Source organism: Pseudophryne corroboree, chromosome 2, assembly GCF_028390025.1.
Source record: "Pseudophryne corroboree isolate aPseCor3 chromosome 2, aPseCor3.hap2, whole genome shotgun sequence".
Lineage (NCBI taxonomy): Eukaryota > Metazoa > Chordata > Amphibia > Anura > Myobatrachidae > Pseudophryne > Pseudophryne corroboree.
Genome location: NC_086445.1, coordinates 94737433 through 94754111, shown reverse-complemented (window position 1 = coordinate 94754111; position 16679 = coordinate 94737433). Strand labels below are relative to the sequence as shown.

General features: G+C 49.1%; 1 protein-coding gene and 1 long non-coding RNA gene across 2 annotated transcripts in view; one reads left to right on the top strand and one right to left on the bottom strand.

The window, feature by feature from the left end:
* The window catches only part of LOC135000776 (uncharacterized), a 248107-nt gene that overhangs the window by 99868 nt on the left and 131560 nt on the right, over positions 1-16679 (bottom strand). The gene's annotated exons all lie outside the window — the stretch shown is intronic.
* TMEM123 (transmembrane protein 123) overlaps positions 1-16679 on the top strand; it is a 124806-nt gene that overhangs the window by 41358 nt on the left and 66769 nt on the right. The window contains exon 2 of the mRNA XM_063951525.1: positions 10567-10758. Within this exon, the coding sequence (XP_063807595.1) occupies positions 10567-10758 (192 nt within the window). The remainder of the gene's footprint in view (positions 1-10566; positions 10759-16679) is intronic.

Below are 16679 nucleotides of genomic sequence, written 5' to 3'. Positions count from 1 at the left end.
AGTCTTCTTAAGGTAGCGCACAGCACTGCAGCTGTGCGCCATTGCTCTCAGCACACTTCACACGGCAGTCACTGAGGGTGCAGGGCGCTGGGGGGGGGGCGCCCTGGGCAGCAATGAAAATCCTTTTTTTGGCAAAAAATACCTCACATATAGCCTCCGGGGCTATATGGAGATATTTAACCCCTGCCAGAATCCATTTTTAAGCAGGAGACGAGCCCGCCGAAAAGGGGGCGGGGCCTATCTCCTCAGCACACAGCGCCATTTCCTCACACAGTTCCGCTGGTCAGGAAGGCTCCCAGGCTCTCCCCTGCACTGCACTACAGAAACAGGGTTAAATCAAGAGAGGGGGGGCAAAATTTGGCGAAATTGTGATTTTATAAAAGCAGCTATAAGGGAGCACTTATTATAAGGCTATCCCTGTAAAATATAGCGCTTTGGTGTGTGCTGGCAAACTCTCCCTCTGTCTCCCCAAGGGGCTAGTGGGGTCCTGTCCTCTATCAGAGCATTCCCTGTGTGTGTGTGCTATATGTCGGTACGTGTGTGTCGACATGTATGAGGACGATGTTGGTGAGGAGGCGGAGCAAATTGCCTGTAATGGTGATGTCACTCTCTAGGGAGTCGACACCGGAATGGATGGCTTATTTATGGAATTACGTGATAATGTCAACACGCTGCAAGGTCGGTTGGCGACATGAGACGGCTGGCAAACAAGTTAGTACCTGTCCAGGCGTCTCAAACACCGTCAGGGGCGTTAAAACGTCCTTTTACCTCAGTCGGTCGACAGACACGGACACTGATTTCAGTGTCGACGGTGAAGAAACAAACGTATTTCCCTTTAGGGCCACACGTTACTTGTTAAGGGCAATGAAGGAGGTGTTACATATTTCTGATACTACAAGTACCACAAAAGAGGGTATTATGTGGGATGTGAAAAAACTACCTGTAGTTTTTCCTGAATCAGATAAATTAAATGAAGTGTGTGATGATGCGTGGGTTCCCCCCGATAGAAAATTATTGGCGGTATACCTTTTCCCGCCAGAAGTTAGGGCGCGGTGGGAAACACCCCTTAGGATTCTAAATATTCCAAATCGCAGCTGATCCTGACGACACGTCTGCTGTGCCTAGGGATGATTCTGGACACAGTCCAGAAAAAGGTGTTTCTCCCGGAAGAGAAAGCCAGGGAGTTATCCGAGCTAGTCAGGAACCTCCTAAAACCAGGAAAAGTGTCAGTGCATCATTGCACAAGGGTCCTGGTAAAAATGGTGGCTTCCTACGAAGCAATTCCATTCGGCAGATTTCACGCAAGAACTTTTCAGTGGGATCTGCTGGACAAATGGTCCGGATCGCATCTTCAGATGCATCAGCGGATAACCCTATATCCAAGGACAAGGGTGTCTCTCCTGTGGTGGTTACAGAGTGCTCATCTTCTAGAGGGCCGCAGATTCGGCATTCAGGATTGGATGCTGGTGACCACGGAGGCCAGCCCGAGAGGCTGGGGAGCAGTCACACAAGGAAAAAATTTCCAGGGAGTGTGATCAAGTCTGGAGACTTTTCTCCACATAAATATACTGGAGCTAAGGGTAATTTTATAATGCTCTAAGCTTAGCAAGACCTCTGCTTCAAGGTCAGCCGGTATTGATCCAGTGGGAAAAACATCACGGCAGTCGCCCACGTAAACAGACAGGGCGGCACAAGAAGCAGGAGGGCAATGGCAAAAACTGCAAGGACTTTTCGCTGGGCGGAAAATCATGTGATAGCACTGTCAGCAGTGTTTCATTCCGGGAATGGAAACTGGGAAGCAGACTTCCTCAGCAGGCACGACCTCCACCCGGGAGAGTGGAAACTTCATCGGGAAGTTTTTCCACATAAATGTGAACCGTTGGGAAATACCAAAGGTGGACATGATGGCGTCCCGTCTGAACAAAAAACGGGACAGGTATTGCGCCAGGTCAAGAGACCCTCAGGCAATAGCTGTGGACGTTCTGGTAACACCGTGGGTGTACCAGTCGGTGTATGTGTTCCCTCCTCTGCTTCTCATACCTAAGGTACTGAGAATTATAAGACGTAGAGGAGTAAGAACTATACTCATGGCTCCGGATTGGCCAAGAAGGACTTGGTACCCGGAACTTCAAGAGATGCTCACAGAGGACTTATGGCCTCTGCCGCTAAGAAGGGACTTGCTTCAGCAAGTACCATGTCTGTTCCAAGACTTACCGCAGCTGCGTTTGACGGCATGGCGGTGGAACGCCGGATCCTAAGGGAAAAAGGCATTCCGGAAGAGGTCATTCCTACCCTGGTCAAAGCCAGGAAGGAGGTGACCGCACAACATTATCACCACATGTGGCGAAAATATGTTGCGTGGTGTGAGGCCAGGAAGGCCCCACGAAGAAATTTCAACTCGGTCGATTCCTGCATTTCCTGCAAACAGGAGTGTCTATGGGCCTCAAATTGGGGTCCATTAAGGTTCAAATTTCGGCCCTGTCGATTTTCTTCCAGAAAGAATTGGCTTCAGTTCCTGAAGTCCAGAAGTTTGTCAAGGGAGTATTGCATATACAACCCCCTTTTGTGCCTCCAGTGGCACTGTGGGATCTCAACGTAGTTCTGGGATTCCTCAAATCACATTGGTTTAAAACCAGTCAAATCTGTGGATTTGAAGCATCTCACATGAAAAGTGACCATGCTCTTGGCCCTGGCCTGGGCCAGGCGAGTGTCAAATTGGTGGTTTTTTTCTCAAAAAAGCCCATATCTGTTTGTCCATTCGGACAGGGCAGAGCTGCGGACTCGTCCCCAGTTCTCTCCCTAAGGTGGTGTCAGTGTTTCACCTGAACCAGCTTATTGTGGTGCCTTGCGCCTACTAGGGACTTGGAGGACTCCAGGTTGCTAGATGTTGTCAGGGCCCTGAAAATATAGGTTCCAGGACGGCTGGAGTCAGGAATACTGACTTGCTGTTATCCTGTATGCACCCAACAAACTGGGTGCTCTTGCTTCTAAGCAGACTATTGCTAGTTGGATGTGTAATACAATTCAGCTTGCACATTCTGTGGCAGGCCTGCCACAGCCAAAATATGTAAATGCCCATTCCACAAGGAAGGTGGGCTCATCTTGGGCGGCTGCCCGAGGGGTCTCGGCTTTACAACTTTGCCGAGCGGCTACTTAGTCAGGGGCAAACACGTTTGTAAAATCCTACAAATTTGATACCCTGGCTAAGGAGGACCTGGAGTTCTCTCATTCGGTGCTGCAGAGTCATCCGCACTCTCCCGCCCGTTTCGGAGCTTTGGTATAATCCCCATGGTCCTTTCAGGAACCCCAGCATCCACTAGGACGATAGAGAAAATAAGAATTTACTTACCGATAATTCTATTTCTCGGAGTCCGTAGTGGATGCTGGGCGCCCATCCCAAGTGAGGATTATCTGCAATACTTGTACATAGTTACAAAAATCGGGTTATTATTGTTGTGAGCCATCTTTTCAGAGGCTCCGCTGTTATCATACTGTTAACTGGGTTCAGATCACAGGTTGTACAGTGTGATTGGTGTGGCTGGTATGAGTCTTACCCGGGATTCAAAATCCTTCCTTATTGTGTACGCTCGTCCGGGCACAGTATCCTAACTGAGGCTTGGAGGAGGGTCATAGGGGGAGGAGCCAGTGCACACCACCTGATCCTAAAGCTTTACTTTTTGTGCCCTGTCTCCTGCGGAGCCGCTATTCCCCATGGTCCTTTCAGGAACCCCAGCATCCACTACGGACTCCGAGAAATAGAATTATCGGTAAGTAAATTCTTATTTTTATATATATATTTTTTTTTTTATTCTTGTGTATTTTAAGCATGTGGCTCCAAATTCTAGGAAAAAATATTAAAAATAAGAGCCCCAGGCACAGTGCATTATGGGTTGCATACCCTGCACATGTATATGCAATCTGTAGTTTGTGAAGGAAAGGTGGGGGGGGGTGTTATCTATTTATTTTCAGAAGTTTAAAGATGCTCTAAGACAGAGGTTCTCAAACTCGGTCCTCGGGGGCACACACAGTGCATGTTTTGCAGGTAACCCAGCAGGTGCACAGGTGTATTAATTACTCACTGACACATTTTATAAGGTCCACAGGTGGAGCTAATTATTTCACTTGCGATTCTGTGAGGAGACCTGCAAAACATGCACTGTGTGGGCCCCCGAGGACAGAGTTTGAGAACCTCTGCTCTAAGACCTGGCCAGTTGTTGTGAAACCACACATCCCAGCAGGGGCGTAACTAGAACTTTGAGTGGTCTGTTTACTAAGCCTTGGATGGAGATAAAGTGGACTGAGATAATGTACCAACCAATCAGCTCATAACTGTCATTTTTAAAACACAACATGTAACATGGCAGTTAGGAGCTGATTAGCTGGTACTTTATCACCGTGCTATTTATCACTTTTCAAGGCTTAGTACAGCTCCACCCTAGAGACAAAGAGGCAGCAGGGACATAGAGACACAGAGAGGGACTGCAGGAACTTGGGGAGATGCAGTAGGGACAAAGAGAGAGGCAGCAGAAACATGGAGACAGAGAGAGTGTCGTCAAAGACATACAGAGACAGGCAGCAGGGACTTAGGGATGAAAAGAGGCAGCAGGAGCATAGAAACAGAGAGAGGGGCAGCAGGGATGTAGGGACAGATAGAGAGGCAGCAGGGACATACAGACCATGAGAGGCAGCAGGGATGTAGGGACAGATAGAGAGGCAGCAGGGACATAGGGACAGATAGTCAGCAGGGACGTTTGGACCGAGAAAGGCAGGGACAGAGAGAGAGGCAGCAGGGACGTAGGGACAGAGCGAGAGACAGCAATGACAAAGAGAGAGGCAGCAGGGACGTAGGGGCGGAGCGAGAGGCAGCAGGGACGTAGGGGCAGAGAGAGAAGCAGTAGGGGCAGAGCGAGAGAGGCAGCAGGGACGTAGGGGCAGAGCGAGAGAGGCAGCAGGGACGTAGGGGCAGAGCGAGAGAGGCAGCAGGGACGTAGGGGCAGAGCGAGAGAGGCAGCAGGGACGTAGGGGCAGAGCGAGAGAGGCAGCAGGGACGTAGGGGCAGAGCGAGAGAGGCAGCAGGGACGTAGGGGCAGAGCGAGAGAGGCTGCAGGGACGTAGGGGCAGAGCGAGAGAGGCAGCAGGGACGTAGGGGCAGAGCGAGAGGGGCAGCAGGGACGTAGGGGCAGAGCGAGAGGGGCAGCAGGGACGTAGGGGCAGAGCGAGAGGGGCAGCAGGGACGTAGGGGCAGAGCGAGAGGGGCAGCAGGGACGTAGGGACAGAGCGAGAGGGGCAGCAGGGACGTAGGGGCAGAGCGAGAGGGGCAGCAGGGACGTAGGGGCAGAGCGAGAGGGGCAGCAGGGACGTAGGGACAGAGCGAGAGGGGCAGCAGGGACGTAGGGACAGAGCGAGAGGGGCAGCAGGGACGTAGGGACAGAGCGAGAGGGGCAGCAGGGACGTAGGGACAGAGCGAGAGGGGCAGTAGGGACAGAGCGAGAGGGGCAGCAGGGACGTAGGGACAGAGAGAGAGGGGCAGCAGGGACGTAGGGACAGAGAAAAAGAAGCAGTAGGGACAGAGAGAGGGGCAGCAGGGTCGTAGGGACAGAGAGAAAGGGGCAGCAGGGACGTAGGGACAGGGAGAGAGAGGGGCAGCAGGGTCGTAGGGACAGAGAGAAAGGGGCAGCAGGGGCGTAGGGACAGAGAGAGGGGTAGTAGAGACATACTGTACACAGTAGGGGACATAGGCAGTAGGGACAGAGGCAGCCAGAACAAACAGTAGTAACAGAGAGAGGCAGCAGGGAGTAGGGACAGAGAAGCATCGGATACATACTGCAACTCCATAGTGCAGCCTGGTCTACCATGGTGAGCACCCGAGAAAAAAAACAAAAACAAACAAACCCTGCATCAGCATCCTCCATGGACAGTCTCGTCATGTAATCTGCCAGCAGTGCAGAGTTGGCGTCTGCCCGAGCAGGTGTCCAGGAGCGGCCGGGAAGCAGAGGATGAGAGCAGACGAAGGGCAGCCCTCTTCCCTGACCCATGGCTCCCTGTAGTAGAACTACCACAGCTCCGGCATGGAAGGAACGGCCGCTGTGGGACTGGGCAGGGATTTGATGGTGGGGGGTTCCATAAAACACACACACACACACACTTACGCATACATATATATGTCACACATTCATCACACACACACACCGTCACAAACACACACCCCATCCCCACTTCTGACACCATGCACCAGTTGCATGACAAGCTGCTGTTTTTATGCACCGCCGCTCACGGTAAAATGCTGTGATTCACGGGTCCTCTGGGAGGTGGCGGAGCCAATAAGACATAATTCCTTTAGTATTACGTCTTATTGGCCCAGACCCCTCCCCACTGACCGCGAATCATGGCATTTTATCGCAAGGGGATGGGGCTTAAAACCAGCAGCCGATGTCGGGGATCGTGGACTGCATCCGCTACTCCTGGCGGTCACCTGCGGCAGTTTTTCGAAAAGGGGTATCCACGGGACCACGGCCCTTAGAGTTGACTGGGCACAAGGGGAGCTGCTGGCCCTGGAAGCTTCTCAGGCCCCATAGCAGCTGCACCCTCTGCATCCTCGGTAGTTACACCAATGCATCCCAGCATGCCTTGCCACAGTTTTAGCATCCCCTTATAGCAAAACTGTGGCAGGACATGCTGGGACTTGTAGTTTCACAACAGCTGGAGAGACACAGGTTGATCAGGCCTGCTCTAGGATATAGTTTATGATTCTTGCAGTTCTATATAATAATAATAATAATAATAATAATCCAAGACTGTCCAGAAAAATCAGACTGACTGGTTTTCCTTATTAATCTGTGTAACTGCTGAGAGATGTATGAATGCTATTAAGAGAATGTGACATGGATTGTTTTTAATTGTATTTTTGAATTGCTGTCATATGATTGCTGGGGTACGTCTGGTAGTTTTTATTGGTTTCTTGTGACTTGTGGTAGACAGGGTGGGTATATATATTGTACTACTCCTAACCCATACCGCTCTTAGAGGTTGGTTCAATTGCTTGTAGCTCCCGTCTAAACTGCATAGGAGCTGTTCAGTTATTTGCAGGGAATTAGCTGCATTAAGCAGCTGCTCCAATGTTAAGTGCTGGGCGCTACAGTTCTGGCGGTGTCATCTGCAACAGATGACCAAAGATGGTGATATGTGTGTAGCCCTGACCGGCATCTGCCCAATTATATGTTCCCGGACCTCTTCCAGCCTCAGAATGCCCTCTCATGCTCCATCAGACTTTCATCCAGTCTCCTAGCCTATGCACATGGCCTTAACATGGATCTCTTTATCCAAGCCTGCTGCTCCTCCTAATTCTGCAGCCTCTGCTCTCCTTTCCTCTTACTCCTTCTGCCTCTTGTGTCCAGTCATACCTCAGGGGAAAGTTTGAGCAATGTTGGACTGGCCTAGAAAGGTGGTGGAACTCACCCCCCTCCCCGGCGCCCATGTAATAAAGGGATTGAGCGTGCCCCCCCCCCCCCCAAGGGGTGTGGTCTCAAAGAAGGGGGCGTGGTCACGCAGAAGTATCCCCAATTAAATTTATGCCGCACAATCTTATTCATATTACACTGCATATTAGCGTCCCTTATTCATGTTATGACACACATTGGTGTCCCTTATACACAATGCCCATAGTAGTAGCGCCCTTAATGCACATAATGCCCACAGCTGTAGTGCCCCTTATACAATACCCACAGTAGTAGTGCCCCTTATGCAATATCCACTGTAGTGCTAGTGCCCACAGTGGTAGTGCCCCTTATGTAGAGCCCATAGTAGTGGTGCTCCTTATGCAATGCCCCCAGTAGTAGTGCCCCTTATGTCCCCATGAGTGATGCCCCTTATGAAGTGCCCCCTATACAATGCCCTCATTATTAATGCCCCCAGTGGTAATGCCCCTGTCTAGTAATGCCCATGTAGTAGTTCTACCTGTAGTAATACCCCCAGTCGTTTAGACCCCACCTGTGGTTTAGCCCCCTCTGGTAATGCCCCCTGTAGATGCCGCTTACTAACAAAAAAATAAAAATCAAAAACAATACTTACCAAGCCCTGATCCTGCTTCCAGACCGCTGCCCTCCGTCAGGCGCCCGCTCCTCAGAACTATGGGAGAGATGTCATGACGTCTCTCCCATGGCACCGCACACTACCAGAGCCGGAAACCGGAGCCCGGTAGTGAGCTCTTGCTACCGGCTGCCGCTGTGGAGGGGAAGCTGGGCGCCCACTAGTAACACAATCTCAGCGGGCAACCGGCATCTCACTGCGGCGCTGGGCACACATCGGGTTAGGCGAGGCGGGACTGCATTCCATCTCCAAATGGAACTGACGGAACACAGTTCCGCCCCATTCTGGCTCACTTAAACCCCTGCATGTTACCTTATACGGCACAGGACTATGCTGTATTTTCTACAGTGCATTGCTGTTCTTAATCTGGTACATTATCATACATGCACTAGCTGTATTTACTACAATATATATATATTTACCAAGGGGCCCTGACCATGCACTCTAAAGGTTAGCCAAGCCTCTGTGGTGTCTAATGGAAAAATATGATCACACACTCATGCGCCAATAGCAGCCTGAAATCTAGTGGTATGAGTTTCACCAACACTCAAATAGAATATAGACAGAAATGGTTACCACAACAGATCTCGGGCGTTTAACTACAAAAGAACCTTTGGAATAGCCCACATCAGCATTCTGGTGACGTTGTGTAGATTCTAAAATTAAATAAAATGCATAACATAGTGTAAAACTGTCATATAAAACAGAAAGACGTGGTTTCGCTCCCTAGTGCAGACCCGTACCGAGTTTGACGGTCTGCTTCTAGACAGACGATATCGTTTTGTGTGTCAGGCAAATCACCAATTGGCATGCGTTCTGGTCTTCCCTCAATCCTCATGGAGCGCTTTCTCCAAATAGCTCGTATATGGTAATATGCACTTGAAGAGGAACTCTGTGGTGTCTGGGCACACCCCTAAACATGGGCCCCTACCACTACATCCCCCCGGTAGGCCCTACATGACCCAGTCAGACAGAGTATGAATTTCAAAACCTTATTTTCAGGCATAACAGATGATGCATGGAGTATTTCTAAACAAACTGGGCCTGATTTATAGTTACATGCAAGTCTGTTCTGAGGACGGATCTTGCTGTAAGCATGCATCCTAGTCTGTGCAACTAGAGGAGATTTAGCGTTGTCGTATGCCTCTCAGCCACATCACCACTTGCAGCTGAATGGGTGTAACTCAGCCACAACTGGGCGTTTGTGCATAGGATAACTGTGGCCTGTGTAGGGTCTAGCGTGTGCAGAAATCTGATTGCAGACAGTAAAGTGGCCCATTGTTTTGTCTCTTCTTTTTCATTGTTACTTGGTGGGGTGCTGCAGGGTCCTCTTGTATTGTCATAGTGATCATTGCATTTTTGTGAACTGTGTGTATATATGTATATATGTGCCTAGAGAGATGAAGAATAGCCGTTGAAATGCAAAGTGGTATTAGGGTGTACAAGTGGGTTGGGTACGGGATCCCGGCGGTCAGAATACTGACGCCGGGATCCCGACCACCAGAATGCCGGCAGGGACCGAGTGAAATGCACGCCACAGGTACTATTCCCACTCCATGGGTGTCGTGGACACCCAGGAATGGGAATAGCTGTAGCGGCATGATCGGGATCCCGGCGTAGGGGCCCTCTTCCCTCGTGTGCCTTTACTTCTCTTACGTAACCTTTCTTCTTTTCAATACTCTCTTTGATGGCACCAAATCCCTTGGTTTTCTGCCGCCCCTGATACTTATTTCAGTGCTGTTTACTGATGCAGTTATGTTTATGTACCCTGTACTAGGGAGGCCAAACCCGGGATCTAGGAACAAAAATTCCAGGATTCAATCCCGGGATTGGAAGCTCCAATCCCAGGGATTGAGAGATCAGCGTTGAGCGTCCTCAGGACGCACAGACGCTGCACGGCTTCCGGCTCCCCAGCACAGCGTTATATGCAGCGAGAGGTCACGCTGTGCCATCACCCGCTGTTGTCCGCCGCCGGGGGAGAGAATCCCGGCGGGGTGCCCCTGCTATTGTCACTGAGAGGTGCAGGATCCCCGGCATCCACCGCGCACCCTGCCACCCGTCTACTGTGTATACATCAGCAGGTAGTAATGGAGTGAGGACCGCACTGCAGCCTCCCAGCCACATGCTCACACTGCGCAGCTAGTAGTTACACCACCACTGCATCGTGCAGCCTGCCCCGGGCACCATGGCTGGATGGAGAGCACTGTGCCTGTTATGTGGGCGAGGGGGTTGCCACATAGGAAAAAGCCAATTCCCGGGAATCCCGGGATTGACCATTTTTCAATCCTATTACAAAGGATTGCAAAAAATGGCCCGGGATTGGCCTCCCTACCCTGTACTTGTCCTATATTGAATTGTCAGTCACTGTTTTCATGTTTTGCTTATTTGTTTATTTACTCTGTAATTAGGCGCTGCGGATCCTATGTGGCGCCATATAAATAAAGGATAATAATAATAATACTATGATTGTTTGTTTTCTAGGTACAGATGTCACAGTTCCCACTACAGCTACATCCAAAAATGGCACAGAGACCAATGCAACCACGGTGGCTCCCACCACAGCAAAGGCCAATGCCACTACTCCCACCGCATCCCCCACATCTCCCACATCCTCTAAGACCATCCCTACTACTAAGCCTCCTCCTGTAGTTCCTACTACTGCAACAACACAAGGTAACGTTCTTTCATCTGTGTAGCTAAGGGCAAACTAACTTGTTATTTATTAAGAGGTTTATTGCAATTGACCCTCGGAATATTCTGTTTCATATGTTTAACATCAGTATTAACCTCCTGGCAAGACCTGCAAAGACCGTTCCCTTTGTTTCCCCTTGTCTATCCTGGATGTTTCGCACCACATGCTGATCTTTATTCCTGAATGGCCGTTCCCTCGGACACTGGCGTGATCCGAGTACAAGTAACCCTGCATTTGGGAACTATATATATATATATATATATATATATATATATATATATATATATATATATATATATATATATATATATATAATCTGTGCATGACTGAGCTAAATAATGTCTGGCACAAGAACACGGTCTGTCCCATCCCTGCCTTCATAAGAGCAGGACAGCGTTTCACCATCACTGTGGAATAGGAAGTGGTGGGGGAGGTCCAGTGGAGAAGCCGGCCCTCGTGGTGTTGACTAGTGAATACATGCTGAGAATAGACCCTGTCCAGCTGCAAATAATGACGTGTTTAGCACCAAGGTTTATGTGAGAGTCATGTAGGGTATTGCAGATGCACAGCACTCACTATAGTAAATAGCTGTGGTGTAGATCAGCAAGAGTCCATGTGCCTGCCATCAGTTCCTGGTTAAATACTTATAGCAGCACTGTGGTTTGTATTTTCTTCTTTCTACTTGTTTTAAGATGTTTTTCTTACAGTCTCCTAAGTAACAAACCCCCTACACACCTTGAATGGAGATTTACATACATTCACCATTTCTGTATATGCTGTATGTGCTCCCTGCCTTCTGTGTATCCCTCTTCTACAGTATTTCTGTGTATTGCTTATTACAGACTCATGCGTTCACAGATGTGCAGGTGTCCCATAGCAAAATACTCAGTGCAGCCTCCTTAAGCGGTTCTGTCGCATCTGATCACAACTAAGGCACACATTTGACCAAAAAAGACTACGCAATCCTGTGGCAATACTGTGTGAGGTCACACCTATGTGTAGCCTTTTTCTACTTCTCCGTTTCTTGTCTTGTGACCGTCCTCTTCTCCACATCCATTATACATGTTCCTAAGCCTTTACAGCCACTGGCTGTCCTGTCTATCAGAATGTATTCTTGTATAAATGCACTGCAAAGACTTCCTGCCCACCCTGACATCACTAGTCATCAAAGCTAATGGCTTTTACTCCAGTACCTATATTTAGGCCTTACCACCTATAGAAAGTCATCATACCTTGTCAAAATGCTTTCCTTCGTCAAATGATTATACCCTGGAAAATAAAATCAAACTCTTTCCAGCTTTACTAGCACATTACTTCTAAACTACCTAAAGATTACACAGCAGAATTCCCTTTATAATGCCACATAGTCTGCAATGATAATACCCTTAAAACAGTATGTCACTATAGTGAAGCATTGTGCAATATCTTCTATACCTCTGCCTTAATCTACATACCTTTGTTCTTTATCCCGACCTGCGCAGTGTTTGTGCCTTTCCCTCCTATGTTCCGTCTGTTGTTTATATTCTCAGTACTGTATTCATAGCTGCTTACGTCCTGCATTCTACCTGTCTCACCTGCCCTGTGTTCTGTCCCTTTACCTGCCTGCATTTATCCATATGCTTCTCCAGTCTATGTGCTGCATTAACCTGGTCGTCTTTTGTTCTATTCTGTAAGTACAGATGTGTCCCCATACACTATTGCTGCAGTCGCGCCAAACATCCCTACTCGGCACGCCAGGTCTTGTGCGACTCTTACGCCAATCATCTTTTCTGCTTCTATTTCATGTGACTGTCCATTATAGTGGCAGTACGATGTGACATACCCTTTTCACACACCACCGCTTCAACCTGGAATATTGCAAGGTTAACTTGGGAAAAGGGTCCCCAAAAAATAACCAGATGTCCAGTTAACACCCTATTAAGAGACTGCTCTGTGGCACTTGGAGATTATGTCCTCTCCAAGCGGGTTTCAAGCTGCTTCAAACTCTTTATTTAGTTCCCGGGCTGGACCTGGGATTATGGTACATAAGGGGTATAAAACCACTTCACATTACACTAATTAATTTGATATGTGACACTTTAAATATCTGTGTGTGACTGCAGGCCTAATTCAGAGACGTACTCTGATGCTTACCGATCGGTGCCTGCGTAGGATCTGTATATGACGTGCTACAATGCAGCATCTTATTTTCACGCCTGGTCTGTTGTGCTTCGTATATAGAGGGTAATTCAGACCTGATCGCTAGGCAGCGTTTTCTCACAGCCTGCGATCAGGTCTGAACTGCGCATGCGTAGGCACTGCAGTGCGCAGGTGCGACGGACCGCAGAAACCGGGATCGGTGCATAGCGAGTGGATGGTGCGAAAAAAGTGAACCCGCGGGCGATCACAAGGTGACCGTTTTCAGGGAGTATCTGGAAAAACGCAGGCGTTTCCAAGTGTTGGAAGGTAGGGTGTTTGACGTCAGTGTCGGTCCCGGTCAGGCTGAAGTGATCGCAGCGGCTAAGTAAGTCCTGGGCTGCAGAGACTGCACAAAATCGGCGTGTGCAGCTCTGCTACACATGCGTTCGCACACTTGCACAGATAAAATACACTAACCCACCCCCCCCCCCCCCCCCCCTGTAGGCGGTGACTATCTGATCGCAGGGTTACAGAATTGGCTGCCCAGCGATCAGGTCTGAATTAGGCCCATAGACTCGGTTGCACACAGATATACAAGTGTTGCATATCCTATTACTCAGCAGTCTCACAGAGCTGTTTTGTCGTATCCGTCTGTGACGAAGATGCACATTCAGGTGAAAACGACACTGCACCGCTCAGGCTCTGTGTGACATATTGAGACTGTAAGATATGTGTGACACTCCTGGCTAGCCGTAAGATATATGTGCATAGCAGCTACGTTTAAAAATGTAAATATAGTAGTGACAAGGGAGAGCTTGAAAATGAATGTGTTGTAGTAACGTGATACGTGTAAAAATAAGAATTTACTTACCGATAATTCTATTTCTCGGAGTCCGTAGTGGATGCTGGGGTTCCTGAAAGGACCATGGGGAATAGCGGCTCCGCAGGAGACAGGGCACAAAAAGTAAAGCTTTCCGATCAGGTGGTGTGCACTGGCTCCTCCCCCTATGACCCTCCTCCAAGCCTCAGTTAGGTACTGTGCCCGGACGAGCGTACACAATAAGGGAGGAATTTTGAATCCCGGGTAAGACTCATACCAGCCACACCAATCACACCGTACAACTTGTGATCAAACCCAGTTAACAGTATGATAACAGAGGAGCCTCTGAAAGATGGCTTCCTAAACAATAACCCGAATTAGTTAACAATAACTATGTACAATTATTGCAGATAATCCGCACTTGGGATGGGCGCCCAGCATCCACTACGGACTCCGAGAAATAGAATTATCGGTAAGTAAATTCTTATTTTCTCTATCGTCCTAGTGGATGCTTGGGTTCCTGAAAGGACCATGGGGATTATACCAAAGCTCCCAAACGGGCGGGAGAGTGCGGATGACTCTGCAGCACCGAATGAGAGAACTCCAGGTCCTCCTTAGCCAGAGTATCAAATTTGTAAAATTTTACAAACGTGTTCTCCCCTGACCACGTAGCTGCTCGGCAAAGTTGTAATGCCGAGACCCCTCGGGCAGCCGCCCAAGATGAGCCCACCTTCCTTGTGGAGTGGGCCTTTACAGATTTAGGCTGTGGCAGGCCTGCCACAGAATGTGCAAGTTGGATTGTGCTACAGATCCAACAAGCAATCGTCTGCTTAGACGCAGGAGCACCCATCTTGTTGGGTGCATACAATATAAACAACGAGTCAGATTTTCTGACTCCAGCTGTCCTTGCAATATATATTTTTAATGCTCTGACAACGTCCAGTAACTTGGAGTCCTCCAAGTCACTTGTAGCCGCAGGCACTACAATAGGCTGGTTCAGATGAAATGCTGACACCACCTTAGGGAGAAAATGCGGACGAGTCCGCAGTTCTGCCCTGTCCGAATGGAAAATCAGATATGGGCTTTTGTAAGATAAAGCTGCCAGTTCTGACACTCTCCTGGCCGAAGCCAGGGCTAGTAACATGGTCACTTTCCATGTGAGATATTTTAAATCCACCTTCTTTAGTGGTTCAAACCAATGAGATTTTAGAAATTCCAAAACCACATTGAGATCCCATGGTGCCACTGGAGGCACCACAGGAGGCTGTATATGCAGCACTCCCTTAACAAAAGTCTGGACTTCAGGAACTGAAGCCAATTCTTTTTGAAAGAAAATCGACAGGGCCGAAATTTGAACCTTAATAGATCCCAATTTGAGACCCATAGACAATCCTGATTGCAGGAAATGTAGGAATCGACCCAGTTGAAATTCCTCCGTTGGAGCACTCCGATCCTCGCACCACGCAACATATCTTCGCCAAATGCGGTGATAGTGTTGCACGGTTACTTCCTTCCTTGCTTTAATCAAAGTAGGAATGACTTCTTCCGGCATGCCTTTTTCCTTTAGGATCCGGCGTTCAACCGCCATGCCGTCAAACGCAGCCGCGGTAAGTCTTGAAACAGACAGGGACCCTGCTGAAGCAAGTCCCTCCTTAGAGGTAGAGGCCACGGATCTTCCGTGATCATCTCTTGAAGTTCCGGGTACCAAGACCTTCTTGGCCAATCCGGAGCCACTAGTATCGTTCTTACTCCGCTTTGCCGTATGATTCTCAATACCTTTGGTATGAGAGGCAGAGGAGGAAACACATACACCGACTGGTACACCCAAGGCGTTACCAGCGCGTCCACAGCTATTGCCTGCGGATCTCTTGACCTGGCGCAATACCTGTCCAGTTTTTTGTTGAGGCGAGACGCCATCATGTCCACCATTGGTCTTTCCCAACGGGTTACCAGCATGTGGAAGACTTCTGGATGAAGTCCCCACTCTCCCGGGTGAAGGTCGTGTCTGCTGAGGAAGTCTGCTTCCCAGTTGTCCACTCCCGGGATGAACACTGCTGACAGTGCTATCACATGATTCTCTGCCCAGCGAAGAATCCTTGCAGCTTCTGCCATTGCACTCCTGCTTCTTGTGCCGCCCTGTCTGTTTACATGGGCGACTGCCGTGATGTTGTCCGACTGGATCAACACCGGTTTTCCTTGAAGCAGAGGTTCTGCCTGGCTTAGAGCATTGTAGATTGCTCTTAGTTCCAGAATGTTTATGTGAAGAGACGTTTCCAGGCTCGTCCACACTCCCTGGAAGTTTCTTCCTTGTGTGACTGCTCCCCAGCCTCTCAGGCTGGCGTCCGTGGTCACCAGGATCCAATCCTGTATGCCGAATCTGCGGCCCTCCAATAGATGAGCACTCTGCAACCACCACAGAAGAGATACCCTTGTCCTTGGAGACAGGGTTATCCGCTGGTGCATCTGAAGATGCGACCCTGACCATTTGTCCAACAGATCCCTCTGGAAAATTCGTGCATGGAATCTGCCGAATGGAATTGCTTCGTAAGAAGCCACCATTTTTCCCAGGACTCTTGTGCATTGATGTACAGACACCTTTCCTGGTTTTAGGAGGTTCCTGACAAGCTCGGATAACTCCTTGGCTTTTTCCTCCGGGAGAAAAACCTTTTTCTGAACCGTGTCCAGAATCATCCCTAGGAACAGCAGACGAGTTGTCGGCATTAACTGGGATTTTGGAATATTCAGAATCCAGCCGTGCTGTTTTAGCACTTCTTGAGACAGTGCTAATCCCCTCTCTAGCTGTTCTCTGGACCTTGCCCTTATTAGGAGATCGTCCAAGTATGGGATAATTAATACGCCTTTTCTTCGAAGAAGAATCATCATCTCGGCCATTACCTTTGTAAAGACCCGAGGTGCCGTGGACAATCCGAACGGCAGCGTCTGAAACTGATAGTGACAGTTTTG